Genomic DNA, 23,384 nt, shown 5'->3' on the forward strand with positions numbered 1-23,384 from the left:
TGTCTACAACTAAAACACAACCTAAAAACACCAATGACACCTATACAAAGATGTGTGCACTCTGTAATATATATGTTATTTCTCAATAAGAATGACACTGTATCTTCATGTTTTGCAGTCTTTTTTCTTAACTCTGGAGGAACATTCCAAGAAATAACATATCTTACTGTGAAAAAAGTATTAAAGTTTGACAATTCCTTCAGTTTCACTTACTCTTTTTCTCTGATATATACAAATAAATTAAATATATTTCAAACTAGCCTATTTGATAAAATTAAATCTTCATAAAATATTAATCCTATTTTTGTAAAATTATGTCTATTTTAGAATGGCATTAGCTGAATACTGACAATGGATATCTCACTGGGTGTTAAGATTTGGAAGAATTGTTAAAATTCATTTGTACGTTCACATAAATTTTTCAATAATAAACATTTTTTTCCCACAATTTCACATTCTTTCAAAGATGATGATCCAGATAGACTATTATATCAAAAATTAAAATAACAATAACTTTTAAACGCATATGATATAAAAGTATGTATGTCCTATATGGTGCCAAGTATGTATATATTATTTTAAAGTACACACACATGGGACTTCCCTGGTGGCGCAGTGGTTAAGACTCCACACTCCCAATGCAGGGGGCCCGGGTTCGACCCCAGGCCAGGGAACTAGATCCCACATGCGTGCTGCAACTAAGAGTTCACATGCCCCAACTAAGGAGCCCGCAAGCCACAACCGTATAAATAAATAAATATTTTAAAACAAATAAATAAAGTACACACACATGCATACCAGAAGAGAGGCAAATGTGCCAAAATTTTAACAGTGCTTCAGGGCTTAGGGGTAGATTTTCCCTTCAAAATCTGAAATAAAATTAGGTTACTCACATGATGAAAAAAAAATGAATTAATAGTTTTGCAGCTTCTGTTAAAAATTCCCTTCCTATTACCCTCAATGATAATAATTACCTCCAATAATAAATGATTAGGCTTAAAAAAAAGTTGAGAGTCTATTTGCCTGGGGCAAGGAGATAATTACTGTGGTTTAAGGTAAGCAAAGATCACGTCAATGTCAACAAATTAATTCAACAAAATTGATGACAATATTAATATAAGCTGAAAGCAAAATCTACCCCAGCTGTCATTCAAGGATGAAGAATCATTTACGCAGGACGCTGGCTGAAACACAAAGACCACCACCCGAGGTGTGAGACTCAGCCATGGACGCTCTTGGTGAGGCATCTGCCGTTCTGATGTACAGCCTTTACCCCTGAGGGCTCATCACAGCACACCAACTGGCAGAGCCCTGCTGCCTCTGCCCTCCCTGCACCCCACCCCGTATGTAAGCCACATACCGAACTTGGTTCTCCAGGAAGTGCATGTACCGGTACAGCAGGGTGTAGGATGGAGAGAGGATGCCCACGGATTTCATCCGGGCGCCACGCTCCAGCTCGCTTTCCACAGGCATGTTGGCGAAGCAGGCCAGGCCAAAGAAGGGCCCCTTTCGGAAATAGCTAAAATAGACCCAATGTGTAGCATGGCTCGAAATCAGAGAGAGAAATTTCATTTTACTTCGTGTTTTGCCTTTGAGATGCAGTCGCGAGCAAAAGACATAACTGTGTCCAGGGCTCTACATGAGAAAACTCAGCCTGAGAAAAACCTTTTTTAGAATCTCAGGGGGACTATCAGCCCAAGCCCCTCAACCTCACAGATGGGACAACCAAGGCTCAAAGAAATCGTGGAACTCGCCAAGGGTCATCCCGCTGGAGCCAGGACTTGATCTCTGCAAAGCCTGCCGCTCAGTTGCCCACGACCATGGTACAGCCCTTCTCCTCCTGCATAACAACTGACCTGATGGGGGGACCTCTGTTTTATTAGCATAAACTGTGTTGATTCTCTCCTCGCTTCCTGAGTCTCTGATATTTTAAATAGAACATTTGACCAGAGCTGTCACTTTGTTTCCTTCCCCTTTCTCACACTTATGTCTGTCATGGTTTCAGCCCAATGAGAAGATGAAAGCTACTCCATCACCCTTACATTCTTTCAATTTGCTCCTCACAAGAATCTTGATTACACAGGACTACAAACTGGCCTTATTTAAAGCTCGAATTTCAAGTTTTAGCACATACATGTCTTAAGTTAACCCAAATGCAACCGAAACTCTATTCCTTTATTAAAGCCAAACCTCAAGCAAGGCCCAATCACGTCTTAGGAAAGGAGAGAACCTCTATGGCAGGAGTTCTTCACATTTTTGGATCATGAAACTCATCGAGAACCTAATGAAAGCTTGGGAACTTCTTGCTAGAAAACTGATATAAAAACACAAACCAGTATATATTTTCAGGGCATTTACACACACTTCCTGAAAGTGCCCCGATGAGAGCCCTTATTCTCTGGGGGAAAGCACAGAGGCAGAGGAAATGGTACAGAGAAGACTTGCAATCAGCAGTACTTACATGAAATCAGACTGAATTTTATGGGACCCACTGGCCATAGACTTGAACTCAACGCCTTCAAGGTCAATATCTTGAGGTAAGCACCATTCCACCATGTTTCCTGTGGGGAAGGGAGGATACAAGTTTAAAAGAGACAAAATCATTCAAAGGGCCTAGTGCAGGGCTAAGTGCACATGGCTTCGGAGTAAATGTACTACTGACTTGACCACCAGGATGCTCAGGTGGCTCATCCCTCCATCGCCCACATGCCAGCAGAGTCCCTGAGCCATCCCGAGGGCCAGGAGATGGGCGCTGAAGGCACCTCCGATCTCTGCCTTCAAATGAACACAGTTCTTCCTAGCAAGGCTGCCGGCTTTGGTTCTCCCATTCTGCTTGGCCACCTCCAAATCTCCTTCCTTTTGCAGCCTCACTTCTAAGTGCATGTTTTGACCCTCTACCCCCATTTCCTCATCTCGTACTCTGTCCTTAACCCCTCGAGATCCTGCTTCCATCTTGCCTTTTTATGGCCACTAATGACTCTGACAAACCCCCAAACTCTTTTTAATTCGCATTTTCATTGATGTCTTTGTGGCATTTGATAATTCCTCAAAAATGTCTCCCCTTTTTCCCTTGACTCTCGTGACAGAATACTATTTTGGTTCTTTTCCTCCTTCTCTGATCAAATGTAGCTCTGCTTCCTTCCCTAACTCATTCTCCTCTCTCCTCAAAATGAGGCTCTTCTCCAAGGTCCAGACACCAGTTCTTTGCCTGCAGAATTTAAGGGCTCATTCACTTATCCCTAATTACTGAGTTTCTACTGAGCTAGATGCTGGAGCTCCAAAGTCAAATAAGACACAGTCCCTGACCTCAAACAGACTAGATTCCAGGGACAGATACGGAGATAAACAAGGAGACCAGTGATTACAGTTCTGGGGGCCGGGGGTGGTGGTGTGTGGTAAATTCTATGACAGAAGATAACATGGGATTTTAGAACGTAGCAATGACAAGCAGCCATCAGATTGAGGGCATCAGAGAATTTCACAAGAGCAGTGTTTCCTAGAGGCTTGACAGAATGCTACAGAATATGCCCTACTGTTTTCTTGCATATTCAAAAATTTTCCAAATAAAAATACTAAGATACTTGTAAGATTTCACTTTAGAACAAACTTCTCATCAACACCTCAAACCCTAATTTCCCAGGCATTAGAAATACCATTACTAATCCCAGACAACAATGCTTTTCAGATGTTCGGGGCATCAGAGGTACCGCATACCAAGTCTACCTGGACACAACCCAGTCTCCGAATGGGGTGGACATCACGGGATCAGCCTATCCTATATTCAGCAGCCTAAGGCACTTTCAAGTAGTTTATTTTCAAAAGAGGACTCATAAACTCAAACAACTAATCAGTGGGCTAAAACAGAAAGCATGAAAAAAGGAATTAAGATTTCACACAACAGAAAGGCTAGAACAATGTTGTATCTGTCAGGGTTAAAGACAAGAAAAAGCACACTGCACGCTGAATGAGGGGCGAACGTGGGGAGAAAGGTAAGGTTTCGCACACCGACTTCCCCCACATTCCTGTCTTTCCGCTAGCATCCCCGTCTACGGTCTCCTCGGTCCAGTGGCTTTCACCCTGTGTTGTGCATCAGGACACCCAGGAAGCTCACAAAGGTGCTGACCCTCACCCCAAATCTACACGATCATCATCTGTGCCACGTGGGTGCTTCTGTTGACGAGCCTCCTGTGCACGCGGTCCTAACCCTTCATGATGGCAACAGATGGCCAGCCTAGGAGAGGGACAGCCTGCGACGTCCCTCTGGCAGACTCTGTCCTCTCACCTGCTTTTCTGGTACCTGCTGCCTTGTTCCCCGCCCCCATGCCACTCCACGCAGGGTTCAACTTGCTCTTAGTTCCTTTCCTTAACCCAGCCCGTCCATGACTACTCAAGGACTTGTTAAAAACTTTAATGTACCTAAACTTTGTGCTGAAGGATAAGTTTAGGAAAGTGCACAGAACATAGCTATGCAGCACAATGAGTTTTCCCAGCATGAACATACCTGTGTGAGCAGAACCCAGATCAAGAAGCAGGACATGAGCAGCAAAAGAGAAGCCTCTCTTCTGCCCCGTCCGAATCATTATCCCTCTCTCGAGGCTAACTATTATCCTGACTTCTAACATCATAAATCAGCTTTGCTGTTTTTGAAATTTATATAAATGCAATCATAGTTTGTATTCTTTTGTGTCTGTCTTCTTTGGCTCAATATTTTTTTGCAAGATTCATCCATGTTAATGCATGTAGCAATAATTTCTTCATTTACTATTTCCATCCTATGCACGTAACACAGCTTACTTATCTGTTTAACTGTTGATGCACATTTAGCTTACTTCTTATTTGAAGCTATCACAAACAGCACTGCTGTGAACAATTCCATACTTGTCATCTGGTGACTACACGGGCGGTAGCTTTGTAATGCGTGACCCGGCTGGGCTGATTCACATTTCTCAGCATTGCCATTTCCGTTTGAGACTGGGGAGGCGAAGTGAAGCAGTAGCCATATTGTGTTTATGTCGGAAGGCCAGTGTGAGGGCATCAGGTAACTCGTGGGCGTTGCTGCTTACCTTGCAGGCTCATCGCACCTGGGGGGTGGCTGGCAGGCCTGCTGCCGATGGATCCACCTTCCCTGGGTCCTCTGTCAGCTTCTCTGACTCCCACCCCAGGCGTGTGCTTAGTTCCATAATGAAGGGCACCAGCTTCATCAGGTCAGGGCACCACATCATTACAACAGGAGGCAGCGACACACTGACCTGGGTTCCCACCCACCCTCATGAGTTCCAGCTTGTTCTCCTTCTTCTCAACTTTACTCTCTTCTTCCTAACTGTCCGCTCAAGAGACTTCAAGCTCCACCATCAGACACAAGGCAACAACTTTACACAGACTTTCTAACCAGCTCCCACAATTGCACAAGATCAAATCCCTGCAATAAATCCCTTTATTTATCTCCCAGTGGTTCTGTTTCTTTGATTAAACCTTGACTTTGACTGACACAATATGCACACATTTCTGTTGACTACGTCCCTAGGATTGGAACAGCTGTAAAAATGTTTGCATCACTGCAAACTAAGGAAACTTTAATAATTCCCAAAGCAGTGTTTCCCAAAGCTTAGGTGACTAGGGCTTCTGCAAAAAACAAAATTTGTAAAAAGGGATTTTAGCCAAACAATCTTTGTTTAGGTTAAACAAAGACAGACATGTTCCTTTACTGCAGAAATTCTCAAGAGCTTTTAATGTTTCTCTACATTACGAATCTCTACGAGATCAATACCATGCTAAATGTTTCCAAAATTATTTGGCCAATAAACCTATTTTTAAGGAGCATCTTAAGGGCCAAATTTTATAGAAGGCTTTTTTTTTTTTTTTTTTAAAGAAATACCAGTATATTAGGGGCTGCAAGTTGACCCTTAGTACATACCACTCCTCCTTTCTTATAGGGAATAGGACCTCCTGTTCTTAGCCTGGCATATGGCCTTCCAAATGGTGACTATGTTTCTCTGGACCTTCTTGCAAATAGGTATGGCTACACAAGTAAATTCTGGCCAGTGGCATGCAGGCAGAAGTGAGGTGTGTCTTTCCAAAACGTGCCTTAAAGGGAAGGAGTATGTAGTCCCTTCTTCCGTCCTGCTGCCTGGCATATGGATGTGGTGACAAGCCGTCTTGAATCATACAGGTGAGGGCATCAGCCCACATATCAAGGAGGGGATGATGGAGCGAGAGCCAACTTGAGTCTAGGTCCTTGGATGACCCCATGGATCTGAACTGGCATTCCAGCCCTGGACCGGCTATCTCCTGACTGTTAAGTGAAAACTAAACGCTTATCTTGATTAAGTCACTGTTAATTTGGGTCTCTGGTATTCATAGCCAAACATACGTCTTCTTACTTAATACAGGTGATCTGAAGAATAAAGCCCCCAATTCCTCAGCCTGGTTCTCAACGCTTCTTTCTTATTCCTCTGTGCCTGGCCAATCCTTATTGTAGAGGAACTGAAAGAATCAGACGAAGTGAATGACACCCTGTTAGTTACATCCTTCTCTTCTAGATGGATGCAAGCCCCTCTAGGTCGGGGAGAAAGGGTCCATCAGGGTCAGGCCGGTGAATCACAGAATGGAGTATGGACTCCAGAACACCACTCTGGGAACAGTTCTTTATCCCACAGGAAGAACATTTCTGCTGACACACTCCTTGAATGAAAGGAAAGTAGATAAAGCTACTATGGCCCTCATCCCAGCCTAATACAATCATTGTCTTAGATGTCTGTCTCCCCAGGAGACTGGACTTCTTAAAGGCAGGAACTCTGCTTGTTTATCTTTACATCCCAACACAGCACAGTGCTTACCACAAGACAGGATGGACACTAAAAACAAAAACAAAGCAAAAACCCAGCTTTATAGAGGATATGCATGTTTTTAAAAAGCTAGTAGTAATGACATTGTGGTTATGTAGAAAAATGTCCTTTTTCTTAGGAGGTTTATACTCAAGTATTTAGGAGTGAAGTCACATCTGCATTTACTTTCTTTTTTTTTTTTTAATTAGTTTATTTTATTTACTATTTTTTATTTTGGGTTGCATTGGGTCTTCGTTGCTGCACACGGGCTTTCTCTAGTTGCGGTGAGCGGGGGCTACTCTTTGTTGTGGTGCACGGGCTTCTCATTATGGTGGCTTCTCTTGTTGCAGAGCACGGGCTCTAGGAGCACAGGCTTCAGTAGTTGTGGCACGCGGGCTCTAGAGCGCAGGCTCAGTAGTTGTGGTGCATGGGCTTAGTTGCTTCTTGGCATGTGGGATCTTCCTGGACCAGCGCTTGAACCCGTGTCCCCTGCATTGGCAGGCGGGTCCTTAACCACTGCACCACCAGGGAAGCCCTGCATTTACTTTCAAGTGGCTAAGGAAAAAAGTTTTTATCTGTATTTAGTCAATTCTAGTACAATGCTTGCTGAATTTGTGCCAACGCAATTGATATATTAAGAACAATGTGCACATAGGGAATTTCACATTTGCTAAGCTATGGATTCAATGCAATCTCAATGAAAATCCCAATAAGCTATTTATGGATATTGACAAGTTAATTCTAAAGTTTACATGGAAAGGCAAAAGGCTGAAATCAGCCAATACAATACTGAAGAGAACTAATACTGCCTGATTCTAAGACTCACTATAAAGCTATAGTAATCAAGACAGTATGGTACTGGCACAAGATTAGACAAATAGATCAATGGAACAGACTAGAGAGCACAGAAATAGACCCACGCAAATATAGTCAACTGATCTTTGCCAAAGGAGCTAAGGTAATACAATGGGAAAAAAGATAGTCTTTTCAACAAGTGGTGTTACAACAACTGGATATCCATACGGAAAAAAATGAATCTAGACACAGACCTTACACTTTGCACAAAAATTAACTCAATATGAATAGTATACCTAAATGTAAAATGAAAAATTGTAAAACTTCTAGGAGATAACATAGGAGAAAATCTAGGTGACTTTGAGTTTAGCAATGAGTTTTTAGATACAACACCAAAAGAATCATCCATGAAGAAAAAACTAGTAAGTTATACTTCATTAAAATTAAAAACTTCTGATCTGTGAAAGACACCATTAAGAGAATAAAAAGACAAGCTAATGATGGGGCAAAATATTTGCAAAACCATATCCGATAAAGGCTTATATCCAAAATAAGAACACTTAAAACTCAACATTAAGAAAACAACTCAATTTAAAAAATGGACAAAAGATCTGAACAGATAGCTCACCAAAGAAGACATACAGATGGTAAACGTGCATATGAAAACATGCTCAATATCACATATCATCAAGGAATTGCCAATTAAAACAACGAGATCCTACTATACACCTATCAGAATGGTCAAAATCCAAAACGCTGAAAACACCAAATGCTGACGAGGATGTGGAGCAACAGGAAAGCTCATCCACTGCTGGTGGGAGTGCAAAATGGTACAGCCACTTTGGAAGACAGTTTGGCAGTTGCTCACAAAACTAAACATATTCTTACCACATGATCCAGCAATCATGCTCCTTTGTATATTTATCCAATGAGTTGAAAACTTAGGTCCACACAAAAGCCTGCACGTTAATGTTTATAGCAGCTTTGTTAATATAATTGCCAAAAACTGGAAGCAACCAAGATGTCCTTCAAAAAGGTGAATGGATAAACAAAACTGTGGGATATCCATATAACAAAATACTATTCAGCAATAAAAAGAAATAAGCCACCAAGCCACGAAAAGACTTGGAGGAAACTTAAATGCATATTGCTAAGTGAAAGAAGCCAGTCTAAAAAAGCTATATTCTGCAAAATCCCAACTATGTGACATTTTGGAAAGGAAAAACTATAGATAGTAAAAAAAGATCAGGGGGTAAGCAGAGATGAATAAGCAGAGCACAGAGGATTTTTAGGGCAGTAAAACTATTCTGTATGATACTGTTATGGTGGATACCTAACATTGTGCATTTTTCAAAACCCAGAGAATGTACAACACGAAGAGTGAGCCCTTATGTAAACAATGAACTTCAGATAACAATAATGTATAAATATTGGTTCATCAGTTGCAATAAATATACCACGCTAACGCAAGATGTCAATGATAGAGGTAACAGGGGGGCCGGGCGGGCAGGTAGGGGAAGAGGGTATATGGAAACTCTGTACTTTCTGCTCAGTTTTCCTGTAAACCTAAAATTGTTAAAAATAAAATAAAATTTATTAATTAAGAAAGGTAATAAATTAATTAACCTAGGTTAATTATCCTAGGGGTAGTAATGATATTGTGGTTATGTAGGAAAACGGCCTTATTCTTAGGAGATTTAAACTTAAGTATTTAGAAATGCAATGTCATGATGTCTGAAAGTTACTTTCAAATAGTTCAGAAAAAAAAAGTATATTTATATATCCTCAGCTCTGCTATAATGCTGGCCGTATTTGTTCCAAAGCAGTCGCTATGTTAACAATTCAATCATAGGGAATTTCATGTTTGCTGATATGTGATTTTGATCTCAAGGTTCACAATGTGAACACAGAAAACTGCACCCAGCTGTAGCACTACACAAAACGCATCTCCACACAACACTCAAACACCTGCCTGCTACCTTGGTTCACCATGTGTGTTCTGAGCCACACTTATCTCCTCTAGTGTTACAACTTTCCATCCAATTTCACAAAGCCCTCTTCCTCTGCTTCATTATAATTCACAAGCTCAACCCTTCCAACACTCACCTTCGTATGCAAACTGCAGGTCTTTCTTAAGGTAGAGTGCCGTATTTTGAGTATTGATGTATTTCTTAATTATTTAACATACGTACAACCATCCTACCACTTTTATTATGTTCCTATCTTTCTTTAATGTGTCACTGACAAAGTTTTTGAGTGTTGTGCCCCTCACCCCATCTTCCCCATAAGCCCTGTGATTTTTACTGCATGATTTGCTTAGCACAGTGGTTTTTAGGAATGCGTATTTCACATTACTGTGGAACTGACTTTAGATAAAGCAAATATGGCAAAATGTCAACAAATGGGGAGTGACACATATATCTAAGTCAGGGATATATAGATTTTCACTGTACTATTCTTTCAACTTTTCTGAGGTTTAAAAAATTTCAACATATGAGAGGGAGACAAGATGGCAGAATAAAAGGACTTGAGCTTACCTCCTCTCATGAAAACACCAAGATCAAAACTAACTGCGGAACAACCATCAACAAAGAAGACTGGAAACTACCAAAAAAGTATTCTACATCCAAAGACAAAGAAGAAGCCACAACGAGACAGTAGGACGGGTGTTTTCATGATATAATCAAAACCCATACCCGCCAGGTGGGTGACCCACAAATTGGAAAATAATTGTATCGCAGAGGTTCTCCCACAGAAGTGAGACTTCTGAGCCCCATGTCAGGCTCCCCAGCCTGGGGGTCTGGCATTGGGAGGAGGAGCTCCCAGAGCATTTGGCTTTGAAGGCCAGCAGGGCTTGAGTGCAGGAGCTACAGAGGACTAGAGGAAACAGAGACTCCACTCTTGGAGTGTGCACACAAGGTTTCATGTGCACTGGGACCCAGAGCAAAGCAGTGACTCCACAGGAGCCTGGGCAAGACCTACCTGAGGGTCGTGGAGGATCTCCTGGGGATGCAGGGGTCAGCTGTGGCTCACTGTGGGAGCAAGGACACTGGTGGAAGAGGCCCCAGGGAATATTCATTGGCATGAGCTCTCCCAGAAGTCGCCATTTTGGTACCAAGACCTGGCCCCACCCAACAGCAGACAGGTTGCCTGAAGTCATCCTGAGTGCACAGCCACTTCTAAACACACCCCTTGACATGGCCCTGCCCACCAGAGAGACAAGACCCAGCTCCATCCACCAGTGGGCAGGCACCAGTGCCTTCCACCTGGAGGCCTGCACAAGCCCCTGAACCAACCTCACCTAATGGGAGTAGACACCAGAAGCAAGAGGAACTACAAACCTGCAGCCTGAGAAACGGAGACCAGAAACACAGAAAGTTAGACAAAATGAGATGGCAGAGGAATATGTTCCAGATGAAGGAACAAGATAAAACCCCAGAAGAACAACTAAGTGAAGTGGAGATAGGCAATCTGCCTGAAAAAGAATTCAGAGTAATGATAGTAAAGATGATCCAAGATCTTGGAAAAAGAATGGAGGCACAGACCAACAAGATACAAGAAATGTTTAACAAAGAGCTAGAAGATTTAAAGAACAAACAAACAGAGATGAACAATACAATAACTGAAATGAGAAATACACTAGACAGAATCAAAAGCAAAATAAATGAGGCAGAAGAATGAATAAGTGAGCTGGAAGAAAGAATGGTGGAAATCACTGCCATGGAACAGAATAAAGAAAAAAGAATGAAAAGAAATGCGGACAATCTAAGAGACCTCTAGGACGACGTTCATCACACCAACATTTGCATTATAGGGGTCCCAGAAGAAGAAAGAAAGGGTCTGAGAAAATATTTGAAGAGATAATAGCTGAAAACTTCCCTAACATAGGAAAGGAAACACTCAAGTCCAGGAAGTGCAGAGAGTCCCATACAGGATAAGCCCAAGGAGGAACATGCCAAGACACATATTAATCAAATTGACAAAAATTAAAGACAAAGAGAAAGGGAACCCCCATACGATTATCAGCTGATTTTTCAGCAGAAACTGCAGGCCGTAAAGGAGTGGCCTGATATATTTAAAGTGTGAAAAGGAAAAACCTACAACGAAGTATACTCTACCCAGCAAGGCTCTTGTTCAGATTCGACTGAGAAATCAAAAACTTTACAGACAAGCAGAAGCTTAGAGAATTCAGCACCACCAAACCAGCTTTACAAAAAATGCTCAACGAACTTCTCTAGGCAGCAAAGAAAAGGCCACAACTAGAAATAAGAAAATTACAAATGGGAAAGCTCATGGGTAAAGGCAAACATACAGTAAAGGTAAGAAATTATCCACACACAAATATGGTATCAAAACCAGCAATTGTGCAAAGAGGTGAGTACAAATGCAGGATATTGGAAATGCATTTGAAATTAAGAGACCAGAGACTTAAAACAATCTTGGACATATATATATATATATATATATATATATATATATATATATATATATATATATATATATATATATATAGACTGCTATATCAAAACCTCATGGTAACCACAAACCAAAAATCTACAATATATACACACACAAAAAAGAAAAATCAATCCAAACACAACTCTAATGACAGTCATCAAATCACAAGGGAAGATATCAAAAGAGGAAGAGCAAAAAAAAAGACCTACAAAAACAAATCCTAAACAATTAACAAAATGGCAGGACTTCCCTGGTGGTCCAGTGGTTAAGAATCCACCTTCCAATGCAGGGGATGTGGGTTCAATCCCTGGTCGGGGAACTAAGATCCCACATGCCACGGGGCAACTAAGCCCATGCGCTCTAGAGCCTGTGCGCCACAACTAGAGAGCCCATGTGTTGTGACTACTGAGCCCATGCACTCTGGAGCCCACATGCCACAACTACTGACCCGCACACTCTGGACCCTGCATGCCACAACTAGAGAGCCTGCGCGCTGCAACTACTGAGCCCACACACAACTAGAGAGAAGCCCGCGTGCTGCAACGAAGATCCCACATGCCACAACGAAGATCCCACGTGCCACAACTAAGACCCAACACAGCCAAATAAACAATTAACAAAATAGCAATAAGAACATACATATTGATAATTATCTTAAATGTAAATAGATTAAATGCTCCAACCAAAAGACACTGATTGGCTGAGTGGATACAAAAACAAGACCTGTATATATGCTGTCTAAAAGAGACCCACTTCAGATCTAGGGACACATACAGACTGAAAGTGAGGGGATGGAAAAAGGTATTCCATGCAAATGGAAATCAAAAGAAAGCTGGAGTAGCAATACTTTTATCAGACAAAGTAGACTTTAAAATAAAGATTGTTACAAGAAACAAAGAAGGACACTACATAATGACCAAGGGATCAATCCAAGAAGATATAACAATCACAAATATATATGCACTCAACATAGGAGCTCCTTATAAATTAAGGCGAATGCTAACAGCCATACAAGGAGAAACTGACAGTAAAACAATAATAGTGGGGGACTTTAACACTCCACTTACATCAATGGACAGATCACCCAGACAGAAAATCAATAAGGAGACACAGGCCTTAAATGAGACATTAGACCAGATGGACTTAATTTATATGTATAGGACATTCCATCCAAAAGCAGCAGAATACACATTCTTCTCAAGCGCACACGAAACATTCTCCAGGACAGATCAGATGCTGGGCCACAAAGCAAACCTCAGTAAATTAAAGAAAACTGAAATCATACCAAGCATCTTTTCCAACCACAATGCTATAAGATTAGAAATCAACTACAAGAAAAAATTGCAAAAACACAAACACGTGGAGGCTGAACAATGTGCTACAACAAACCAATGGATCAATGAAGAAATCAAAGAGGAAATTAAAAAAATACCTAGAAACGAATGAAAACGAAAGCATAAAGATCGAAAACCTATGGGAGGCAGCAAAAGCAGTCCTAAGAGGGAAGTTTACAGCAATGCAATCTTACCTCAGGAAACAAGAAAAATTTCAAATAAACAACCTAAACTTGCACCTAAAGCAACTAGAGAAAGAAGAACAAGCAAAACCCAAAGTTAGTAGAAGGAAAGAAATCATAAAGATCAGAGCAGAAATAAATGAAACAGAGACAAAGAAAACAATAGAAAAGATCAATGAACCTAAGAGCTGGTTCTTTGAAAAGATAAAGAAAATTGATAAACCTTTAGCCAGATTTATCAAGAAAAAAAGGGTAGGGGCTCAAATCAATAAAATTAGAAATGAAAAAGAAGTTACAACTGACACCACAGAAACAGAGTCATAAGAGACTACTACAAGCAACTATATGCCAATAAAATGGACAATCTAGAAGAAATGGACAAATTCTTAGAAAGGTACAGTCTTCCAAGACCAAACCAGGAAGAAATAGAAAATATGAACAGACCAATCACCAAGTACTGAAATTGAAACTGTGATCAAAAAAATTCCAACAAACAAAAGTCCAAGACCAGATGGCTTCACAGGTGAATTCTTCTATCAAACATTTAGAGAAGAGTTAACACCTATCCTTCTGAAACTCTTGAAAAAAACTGCAGAGGAAGGAACACTCCTAAAATCATTCTATGGGGCCACCATCACCCTGGTACCAGAAGAAGATAACGATATCACAAAAAAAGAAAATTACAGGCCAACATCACTGATGAACATAGACGCAAAAATCCTCAACAAAATACTAGCAAACCGAATCCAACAATACATTAAAAGGATCATACACCATGATCAAGTGGGATTATTCCCAGGGGTGCAAGGATTTTTCAGTATCTGCAAATCAATCAGTGGATACACCCTGATAACAAATTGAAGAATAAAAACTATATGATCATCTCAATAGATGCAGGAAAAGCTTTTGACAAAATTCAACACCCATTTATGATAAAAACTCTGCAGAAAGTAGGCACAGAGGGAACCTACCTCAACATAATAAAGGCCATATATGACGAACCCACAGCTAACATCATACTCAACAGTGAAAAGCTGAAAGCATTTCCTCTAAGATCAGGAACAAGATAAGGATGTCCACTCTCACCACTTTTATTCAACATAGTTTTGGAAATCCTAGCCACGGCAAACAGAGAAGAAGAAGAAATAAAAGGAATCCAAAATGGAAAAGAAGTAAAACTGCCACTGTTTGCAGATGATATGATACTATACATAGAAAATCCTAAAGATGCTACCAGAAAACTACTAGAGCTCATCAATGAATTTGGTAAGGTTGCAGGATACAAAATTAATACACAGAAATCTCTTGCATTTCTATACACTAACAACGAAAAATCAGAAAGAGAAATTAAGGAAACAATCCCACTTACCATCGCATCAAAAAAATAAAATACCTAGGAATAAACCTATCTAAGGAGGCAAAGGACCTGTACTCTGAAAACTATGAGATGCTGATGAAGGAAAGCAAAGATGACACAAACAGATGCAAAATATACCATGTTCTTGGATTGGAAGACCCAATATTGTCAAAATGCCTATACTAACCAAGGCAATCTACAGATTCAATGCAATCCCGATCAAATTACCAATGGCATTTTTCACAGAACTAGAACAAAAAAATTTTCAATTTGTATGGAAATATAAAAGACCCCAAATAGCCAAAGCAACCTTGAGAAAGAAAAACAGAGCTGAAGGAATCAGGCACCCTAACTTCAAACTATACTACAAAGCTACACCAATCAAAACAGTATGGTACTGGCACAAAACAGAAATACAGATCAATGGAACAGGATAGAAAGCCCAGAAATAAACCCACACACCTATGGTCAATTAATTTAGGACAAAGAAGGCAAGAATATACAGTGGAGAAAAGACAGTCTCTTCAATAAGTGGTGCTGGGAAAACTGGACAGCTATATGTAAAAGAATGATATTGGAACATTCTCTAACATCATACACAAAAATAAACTCAAAATGAATTAAATACCTAAATGTAAGACCAGATACTAGAGGAAAACATAGGCAGAATACTCTTTGACATAAACTGCAGCAATATCTTTTTTGGATCCACCTCCTAATGAAAATAAAAACAAAAATAAACAAATGGGACCTAATGAAACTTAAAAGCTTTTTCACAGCAAAGGAAACCATAAACCAAATGAAAAGACAACCCACAGAATGGGAAAAAATATTTGCAAACAAAGTGACTGACAAGGGATTAATCTCCAAAATGTACAAACAGCTCATGCAGTTCAATATCAAAAAAGCAAACAGCCCAATCAAAAAGTGGGCAGAAGATCTTAATAGGCATTTCTCCAAAGAAGACATACAGATGGCAATACGCACATGAAAAGATGCTCAACATCGTAATCATTAGAGAAATGCAAATCAAATCTGCAATGAGGTATCATCTCACACCGGTCAGAATGGCCAACATCAAAAAGTCTACAAACAATAAATGCTGGAGAGGGTGTGGAGAAAAGGCAACCCTCCTAAACTGTTGGTGGGAAGGTAAATTGGTACAACCACTATGGAGAACTGTCTGGAGGTTCCTTAAAAAACTACCATATGACCCAGTAATCCCAATCCTGGGCATATATCTGGAGGAAACCATAATTCAAAAAGATACATGCACCTCAATGTTCACTGCAGCACTATTTACAATAGCCAAGACGTGGAAGCAACCTAAATGTCCACTGACAGATGAATGGATAAAGATGTGGTACATATCAATATATGCAGTGGAATATTACTCAGTCATAAAAAAGAATGAAATAATGCCATTTGCAGCAACATGGATGGACCTAGAGATTATCATACTAAGTGAATTAAGTCAAAAAGGGAAAGACACATAACATATGATATCACTTATATGTAGAATCTAAAATATGACACAAATGAACTTACCTACAAAACAGAAACAGATTCACAAGCTTTGAAAACAAATTTATGGTACCAGAGGGGGAAGGTGGGGGGGAGGGATAAATCAGGAGTTTGGGATTACTACTATATATAAAATAGACAATCAACAAGGACCTACTGTACAGCACAGGGAACTCTACTCAGTATTCTGTAATAAGCTATATGGGAAAAGAATCTGAAAAAGAGTGGATATATGTATAACAGAATCACTGCTGTACACCTGAAACTAACAACACTGTAAATCAACTATACCCCAATATAAAAAAATAATTAAATTAAAAAATTTCAACATATGAATTAAGAAACATAACTGAAATAAGAGATGCAAAAAACCATAAGCTAAGCATAAAGGACTTTGCAAAAGCAAAAAATAATTGAGACAATGTGTTATATTTAAGGGGATGAAACAGCATGATGGCTAAAGGTCATCCTTTAACAGAAATAGTACACTAGTCTCAAAAATTAGAAACCCATTTATATATGGAACTTGTAAGAGGCTTAAAGGAAAGTGATTTGGCAGAAATAACAATCCTTGTCGTGAGCCATTTAGGGCCAGAAAAACCTCACACAGAATGCTGCCTACCTCAGGCTCAGCCTTCACACTCAAAGCCATTTGGTTTTACAAATTTCCTCACCACACTTTAGGAACGCAGCCAGGGAGCTGGGGCCTGGCAGGATTGAACAGAAGGGCTCATTCCAGGTGTAGGCAATCAAAGAGAGGAGTCAACACTGACAAGTGCCTTATTTCCTGACTTGCTCTCCTTCCATCTCCATGTTCCCCCCTTGCCTTGGGCCCTGCCTAGCCTCTAGGAGGGATGGACATGACCGCACGAGGAACAAACGTGGCAATCTGCTTTGTGTACATTCAGCCAGTCATTCAATAAATATTGATGGAACATAACTTGGCAGCCCAGTGCCAGATTCTGGGCTCAGGCAAAGGAACTTGGACTAACAGATTACTGAGTTGGCGGCTCAGGTACCCAGGGAAGCCACACGGCAATGCTGAGCCTGGCTGTAGATGCAGAGATGGTCTGAACCTCGTGGCCCTGTGTGCCAGGGCCTCCCAGAGCTGATGTTTCACAAGCTACTACGCTAGGTGAGATGTACTCTGTCCTATCTACATACAGGGCTGCCTCTGCCTTCTATTTCTGTTGAAATGTGAAATGACCACACCCCCAAGCATATTTGGATTTCACCAACCACCATTTCTCCAGGGAGAATAGATATTAGCTGCTACTGCTGCTGCCTGTTAAGAAAGCTGATCTCAGAATATTTAAAACGGAGAAAGCAATGATCTTGAACCAAAATAATCTCTGTCTAATGGGAAATACGTGGCTTTCCTTCCTCCTTTTCTCCCTCCGTGTTGGGCGGTTCCCAATCAAGAATTTCCTCCTGAGGTCTTGATTTCGTAAGCAGTGGCTACCTCAGCTCAAGGTCCTGTTACAGCTCCTCTGACCTCAAGAGTGGAGCTGTGTACCAGTTCTCCCCTCTCCAACATGTGCGTTGATTTTTACTCTTTCCATCAGCTCTGCCCATCGGCATACACACAAGCCCTGAATAAAGGCAAGAATCCAGGTGTACTTGTGGTCCCCACTTCTGCAGGAGGCCCCCAAATCCCAGAGATGGAAGAAACCTCAGAAGCTGATATGGCTCAGACTCTAACGCCAGAAAAGTCGACAGCCCGTATCACTCAACTCTGGGTCTTAAATAGTTTTGAATTGTCTTACCACCACCTAGGATGAGAGTATATCCAAAGCAAAGGAAGAACGAGTCAGTATAAAGAAACCTGAGGCAGGAAGAAATTAATCCTGGTGATTTCAAGTCAGCCATATGCCAATCCATGGCTGAATTCCAATGCATTAATTTTACATGGAAGGAACTTTCCATTTCACGGGCCCCATATCATTTTGCGCCAGGCAGTGGTGTGGTGTGGTGTGGTGTGGTGTGATGTGGGAAGAAGCACAGGAATTCTGCCCCTCTCTGCTCTGTGACTTAATATGACTTAACTGCCCTGTGCCCCTGATTTTCTCGTCATTACAGAGAAGATTGTTGAAAGGATTAGCTAGTTCCTGGTCCACGGTGGGCACTCAGTAAGTGGTGGTTGTTATGATTCCCACTCCTACTCTAGTTTCCATCCACTTTCAAGAGGAGAAACAGAAGTCGCTGCAGATGGTCACCAACTGACCTTCTCCCTGAAAACCGCAAGCAGGTGAATCACCAACAGCCTGGGAAAGAGTTTGCCAATGTGGGAATTAATGAAATTCACCACAGCTGTATTCCACTGACATCTGATAGAAACTACAGAGAAAGGATGCGGCAGAGTTAATCATTCGAAGAGGCTTTCTTGCCTAGGCTATCAGAACCGGCCTTCTCTTGGCCTCTCTGAGCTGGCCATTCGTAGGACTGCTCTTTGAGACTCAAAATGGCGCTCCAAATTTTCCATTCTCATTCTGCTTTGTCCCGTTCCCACCAGAGGCTGGAGCCATTTATTATTTGCATGAGTCAGATGACCTGGGCAGCCCTCCAAGTTATGCCTCAGATGCTACACCTGGCTCTGTCTCGCTGCCTCCACATCGCCATTGTTTAAAAGAAAATGCTTGAATTCTGCTGACTATACGGAGAATGTATGGGGGTTAAAATTAGTGTATGTGAGTGATTTTAAATACTACGCTCATTTGACATGAACACAGGAGCACTTCGATGCACTAAATTAAATAGGGGCTTAGATGTAATTTAGGCACTGGCTAGAGGTTGAGGGAGGAACAGGTAATTCATCCCTAATCAGGAAGAACAAAGGAAAATGAGACATCTTACAAACCTCAGCAGGTTTTCCTCCGCTCAGCCATCCCAACACAGACACGCACAGCATAGGAATTTCCCCCAGACACTCACAAAATAACTCTGGGGAAAATGCAGCTGTTGAAAGTGAATCTCTTCTAAAGAAACAGTCCAGTGAGGCTGATTCACAGGTGTCATACATTGTAGAGCCAGCGCTCTACCCACCTCAGGCCCACGCACAAACCCTCAGTCACATGGCGAGACAGCTATGTCACCTTCATAGAGGGGATGGGGGAGCAGGCTGATTTCCAAGTGTGACAGTAACTTTTCCCTTAATTAAGCAGACAAAAGAACAAAAATTTTACTAGAGACCCGAAGAAGAGAATCAAAATTAAAACCCAAAGCTCTAAATAATGGGTTGGACACAATGAAAAAGCAATATTCTGGCTGCCAACCTCTCCCACTTGGCTCCCATAGTCGGCATCTGGGCCTGGTTTCAATAGCAGCTTTGTAGCCCACATGGCCGGCACCACCACCATCCCAGGGACTCCCTGCTCCAGATAAAGACTGAGTGTGTCAGGGAGTGAGTGAGAGACAGGGGAAGGAGAGTGTGTGTGAGAGAGAGAGAGCGCCTCTGCCTCACTTGACCCTGAAGCCCCTACAGACCTCACAACATCGGTAGATCCAACAACCATAATTTTCAAACCGTGACTCCAATGAAAATAACATTCTTTATGGCCCCAGCCTCTTCTCTGATTCTTTCTACAGATGCCCAACCCAAAATTAGTATCCAAAACTATAGGAGAATTACTCTTGTTCCCATACACCGGTCTGGGAATCACTGAGCACATCCCTGCCCAAGAGCGTGTGAATGTGTGTGTAACCAGGATCCAACTCCTCCCTCACACCCTCTCTCAGCACCCAGACCACGCACACCCTGACACATGACCCACGGCTGTGGATTCTCTCCTCCCCCATCCCCTCCTGTACTCTCGCAGGCACATGTGCCAACAGTTCCCTATACCAGGTGGGAAGATGAACGAAATACCCATGGCCTGGGCAGTAGGCGACTGGGGAGGTTTGGGGACAAGGGAGGAGCTCCTGGGGAAGGACACTGAGGACACAGCTGGGAGAGACACAGGGAGCAGACAGGCAGGAGCAGAAACTCTAGCCAGTTTCTCGCATGGAAGAACTTCTGTGATATGTTCTGATTTGGGTAAAGAAGCCAGTATTCACTTTACTACTTTGGGTATCATGGGCTAAGGAAGGCAAAAGCCTTGGTGGACCAAGATTAAATAATAACGTAGCACACCTGCCTCCACAGCAGAATGAGGAAGACACTGAACTATTAAAACCGGGAGACGAAAGTCTGGCCCCAGCGATGTCTCCCGCTCACTGGGCATCCGAGGGCCTCCATCTCCCCTCTCCAGACTGTGATTTCCTCAACCCTCAACCTTCACCCAAGGGACACTCCACGGGCTCTCTGAGGCCCTTGTCCTAGTGTCGACCTTTGCAGCCCTGGGAACCCCAGTAGCATTCATTCATTCCATCTTCTACTCTTAGAATTATACTGCACCATATAATTTTTACTTGCTATAGGTACTATCACAATTTTTTACAGGAAGTAAAGTGCCAATTGGGACTGAGAAGATGACAAAAGAGAGTTATGGGCAGGAAACTGCAGCTTTCCAAAAAAAAAAAAACCAAAACAAAACCATCAACCAAAGTTAAAAACACACTCTCTCCCCTCCCCCACTCCTTCTCAGCCTCTCCCCTCTCTGCACCCAGTAAGATGAAAAGTTAGGGGCCAGAGGTTCAGGCAGTGTTGTATTCTAGAAAGACAACCAGACTCGGAGTCAAGTATTTATTAGCTAGTTAATATTTCCAAGTTACTTAATCATCCTTGGTTATAAACGATCATCAAATTACAATGGTGATGAGAATTAGATGAAAAACCATTATAGTAAAACGCCTGCGCAAAGCAAGTGTCCAAGTGTCAGTTAAATCCCTTTCCATACTAACCTTAATCTGAAAACCATTACAAATACATACTTGTGCGTGTGTGTGTGCACCACACGTACACACAAATACTCCATATACACATACCCACAAAATCATGCTCACCAGCTGTGATTGACAAGGCAGGGGGAGGGTTCCAGCTCTGTGGTGCTTTTCAATGTTATTAACTCCATCTGTGGTTAGTGTAGTATTTTTTTTCTTCTCCTCTTCCCCTCTCTAGGCTCTACCGCCAGAGCGACCACTGCTAAATCAGACCCTGTTAGCGTTTTCTCTCCATTTCTTCTAGCTACTCTTAAACACTTTCCAGAATGAATCTCATGCTCACATCTATTTACTGTATGTAGGTGATGGGGTAGGGCATAAGGAATATTATTAGTTACAAAGTAGTATCTGTTTTTGTCTAGCAATAAAGGTTACTCTGGTCAAAAAAAGAACAGTTTTTCTGTCTGGGGGTCCCAACCATACATGAGTCAACCAGCCTATGTGATGAGCATTAAAAAAAAGAAAAAGAAAAATAGAAAATGCCAGTATGCACTACATGTAAAAGGGGTTAATACTATTTCATGAAATTTGTTTCAGTTACGTATGTACATATGTGAGCACACTGATTGGTATGTAAAATGAATTTCATATGGTGGGTCACAGTCAAAAATGTTTGAAACCCACTGGGATGGGGCCAAGGAATAGACAGGAGTCAGAAAGGCCTAGTCTCCCCACAGCTGTTCCTACTTCTTCCTGGGTCTTGCTGGTTTATAATCCTGCCTGGATTGTATCTTCTGCCATCCCAAGACCCTCACCCTTTTTCCTCCCACTCCAGCGCACAGTATCAAGTTTTTCAGAATGGCTTCCACACCTCATCCTTGCCAGACCAGGAAGGGAAGTCCAGAAAGAAACTGTTCTGGTTTTTTTTCCCCTAATAGACACTCCACATTCCAGCAACCTCAGTGGAGTTAGGATAGAAAGACACACCTGGGCTTTCTTAAACCCTAGAATCAAGACTACAGCTCTCATCCCTCCAATCCTGAGAACAGGGTCCTTCCCCGACCACCTAAGGCTCTCGGAGGGAGGTATTTACTCATTCACTTTTGAACCCCATGAATTCTCTCACCAGTAAAATGCACACTTCCTTACTGGATGGTCAGGGTAAAGATTATGCGAGATAACACTTGAATTCTCCAAACATACCAAAAAGAGCCTACCTGAGGAGGCTTCTCTTTTCATCGGTCTCCAGCTTAATCCCTCAGTGCCACCCCTTAATGCTCCAGGCATCAATTCCTCAAAATAATACCGTCAGAGGGAGTGAACTTGGCCGCTCACAAAGTTACCGTGCAGGGAGGGATGGGGAGCAAGGGCGGGAAGCAGAGAACGTGGAAGCTGAGGACGATCCGTTTCGGAAGGAATTCACCTGGGGGGCGTTCCTCCTCTTCACGGGAGAAACCTTTTAACCGAGCCCGAAAAGAAAACAAAAGCCAGCGTGCCTGTGGCCACAAACAAGATCCTCTGTCACCGGAGAAGCGCAAACACGACTGTGGGAACGGGCGCGCGGGCTGGGGATCCGCTGAGAGGCAGCGGGACGCAACGGAGAGGGGGTCAGAGGCGCAGGGAACAAAGCCCCACGCCCCGACCTCCCGGGGGCACCGGGCTCGCCCGGGGCAGCCCGGTCGGCGCGGAGGGGGTTGCACGTGTGCGGGTGCGCGCGCAGCGAGCCCCTCCCCCGCCGCCCCCGAAGCCCAGTGGGGGGCGACCCTCTCCCCGCCCGCGGTCTCGGAGCGGCTCTCACCCGAGCGGGGGTCGAAGGTGACCACGAACACGGCCACCACCTGGTCCTCCTCCACGTCGCCCAGCTCCAGGCGCCCGGGCTGCAGCAGCACCTGGGAGGGACCCAGCTCCTCGGGCTCCCGCCTCCTCGGCGGCTCCGCGGCCGCCCGGCCGCCCCCGCCGCCGCCCCAGCCCCGGCCTCCAGCCTGCGGGTCCGGGGCCAGCGGCGGGGAGACGGCGGGGCCCTCGGCCCAACGCAGCAGCGGCGCCTCGTCTCCCCGCTCCACCATGGCGAGGTGAGGTGAGGCGAGGCGAG

The 23,384-nt window shown here is 42.7% G+C and overlaps 1 protein-coding gene across 1 annotated transcript in view; it reads right to left on the bottom strand.

The window, feature by feature from the left end:
- Positions 1-23,358, bottom strand: part of DENND11 (DENN domain containing 11) — a 54,059-nt gene extending 30,701 nt beyond the window's left edge. Inside the window, exons 1-3 of the mRNA XM_068550129.1 lie at positions 23,091-23,358; positions 2,462-2,561; positions 1,361-1,519 (exon numbers count right to left, since the gene is read on the bottom strand). Of these exons, the coding sequence (XP_068406230.1) occupies positions 1,361-1,519; positions 2,462-2,561; positions 23,091-23,358 (527 nt within the window). The remainder of the gene's footprint in view (positions 1-1,360; positions 1,520-2,461; positions 2,562-23,090) is intronic.
- Between the last annotated feature and the right edge of the window lie 26 nt (positions 23,359-23,384).

Source organism: Eschrichtius robustus, chromosome 8 (assembly GCF_028021215.1).
Source record: "Eschrichtius robustus isolate mEscRob2 chromosome 8, mEscRob2.pri, whole genome shotgun sequence".
In the NCBI taxonomy this organism is placed as follows: domain Eukaryota; kingdom Metazoa; phylum Chordata; class Mammalia; order Artiodactyla; family Eschrichtiidae; genus Eschrichtius; species Eschrichtius robustus.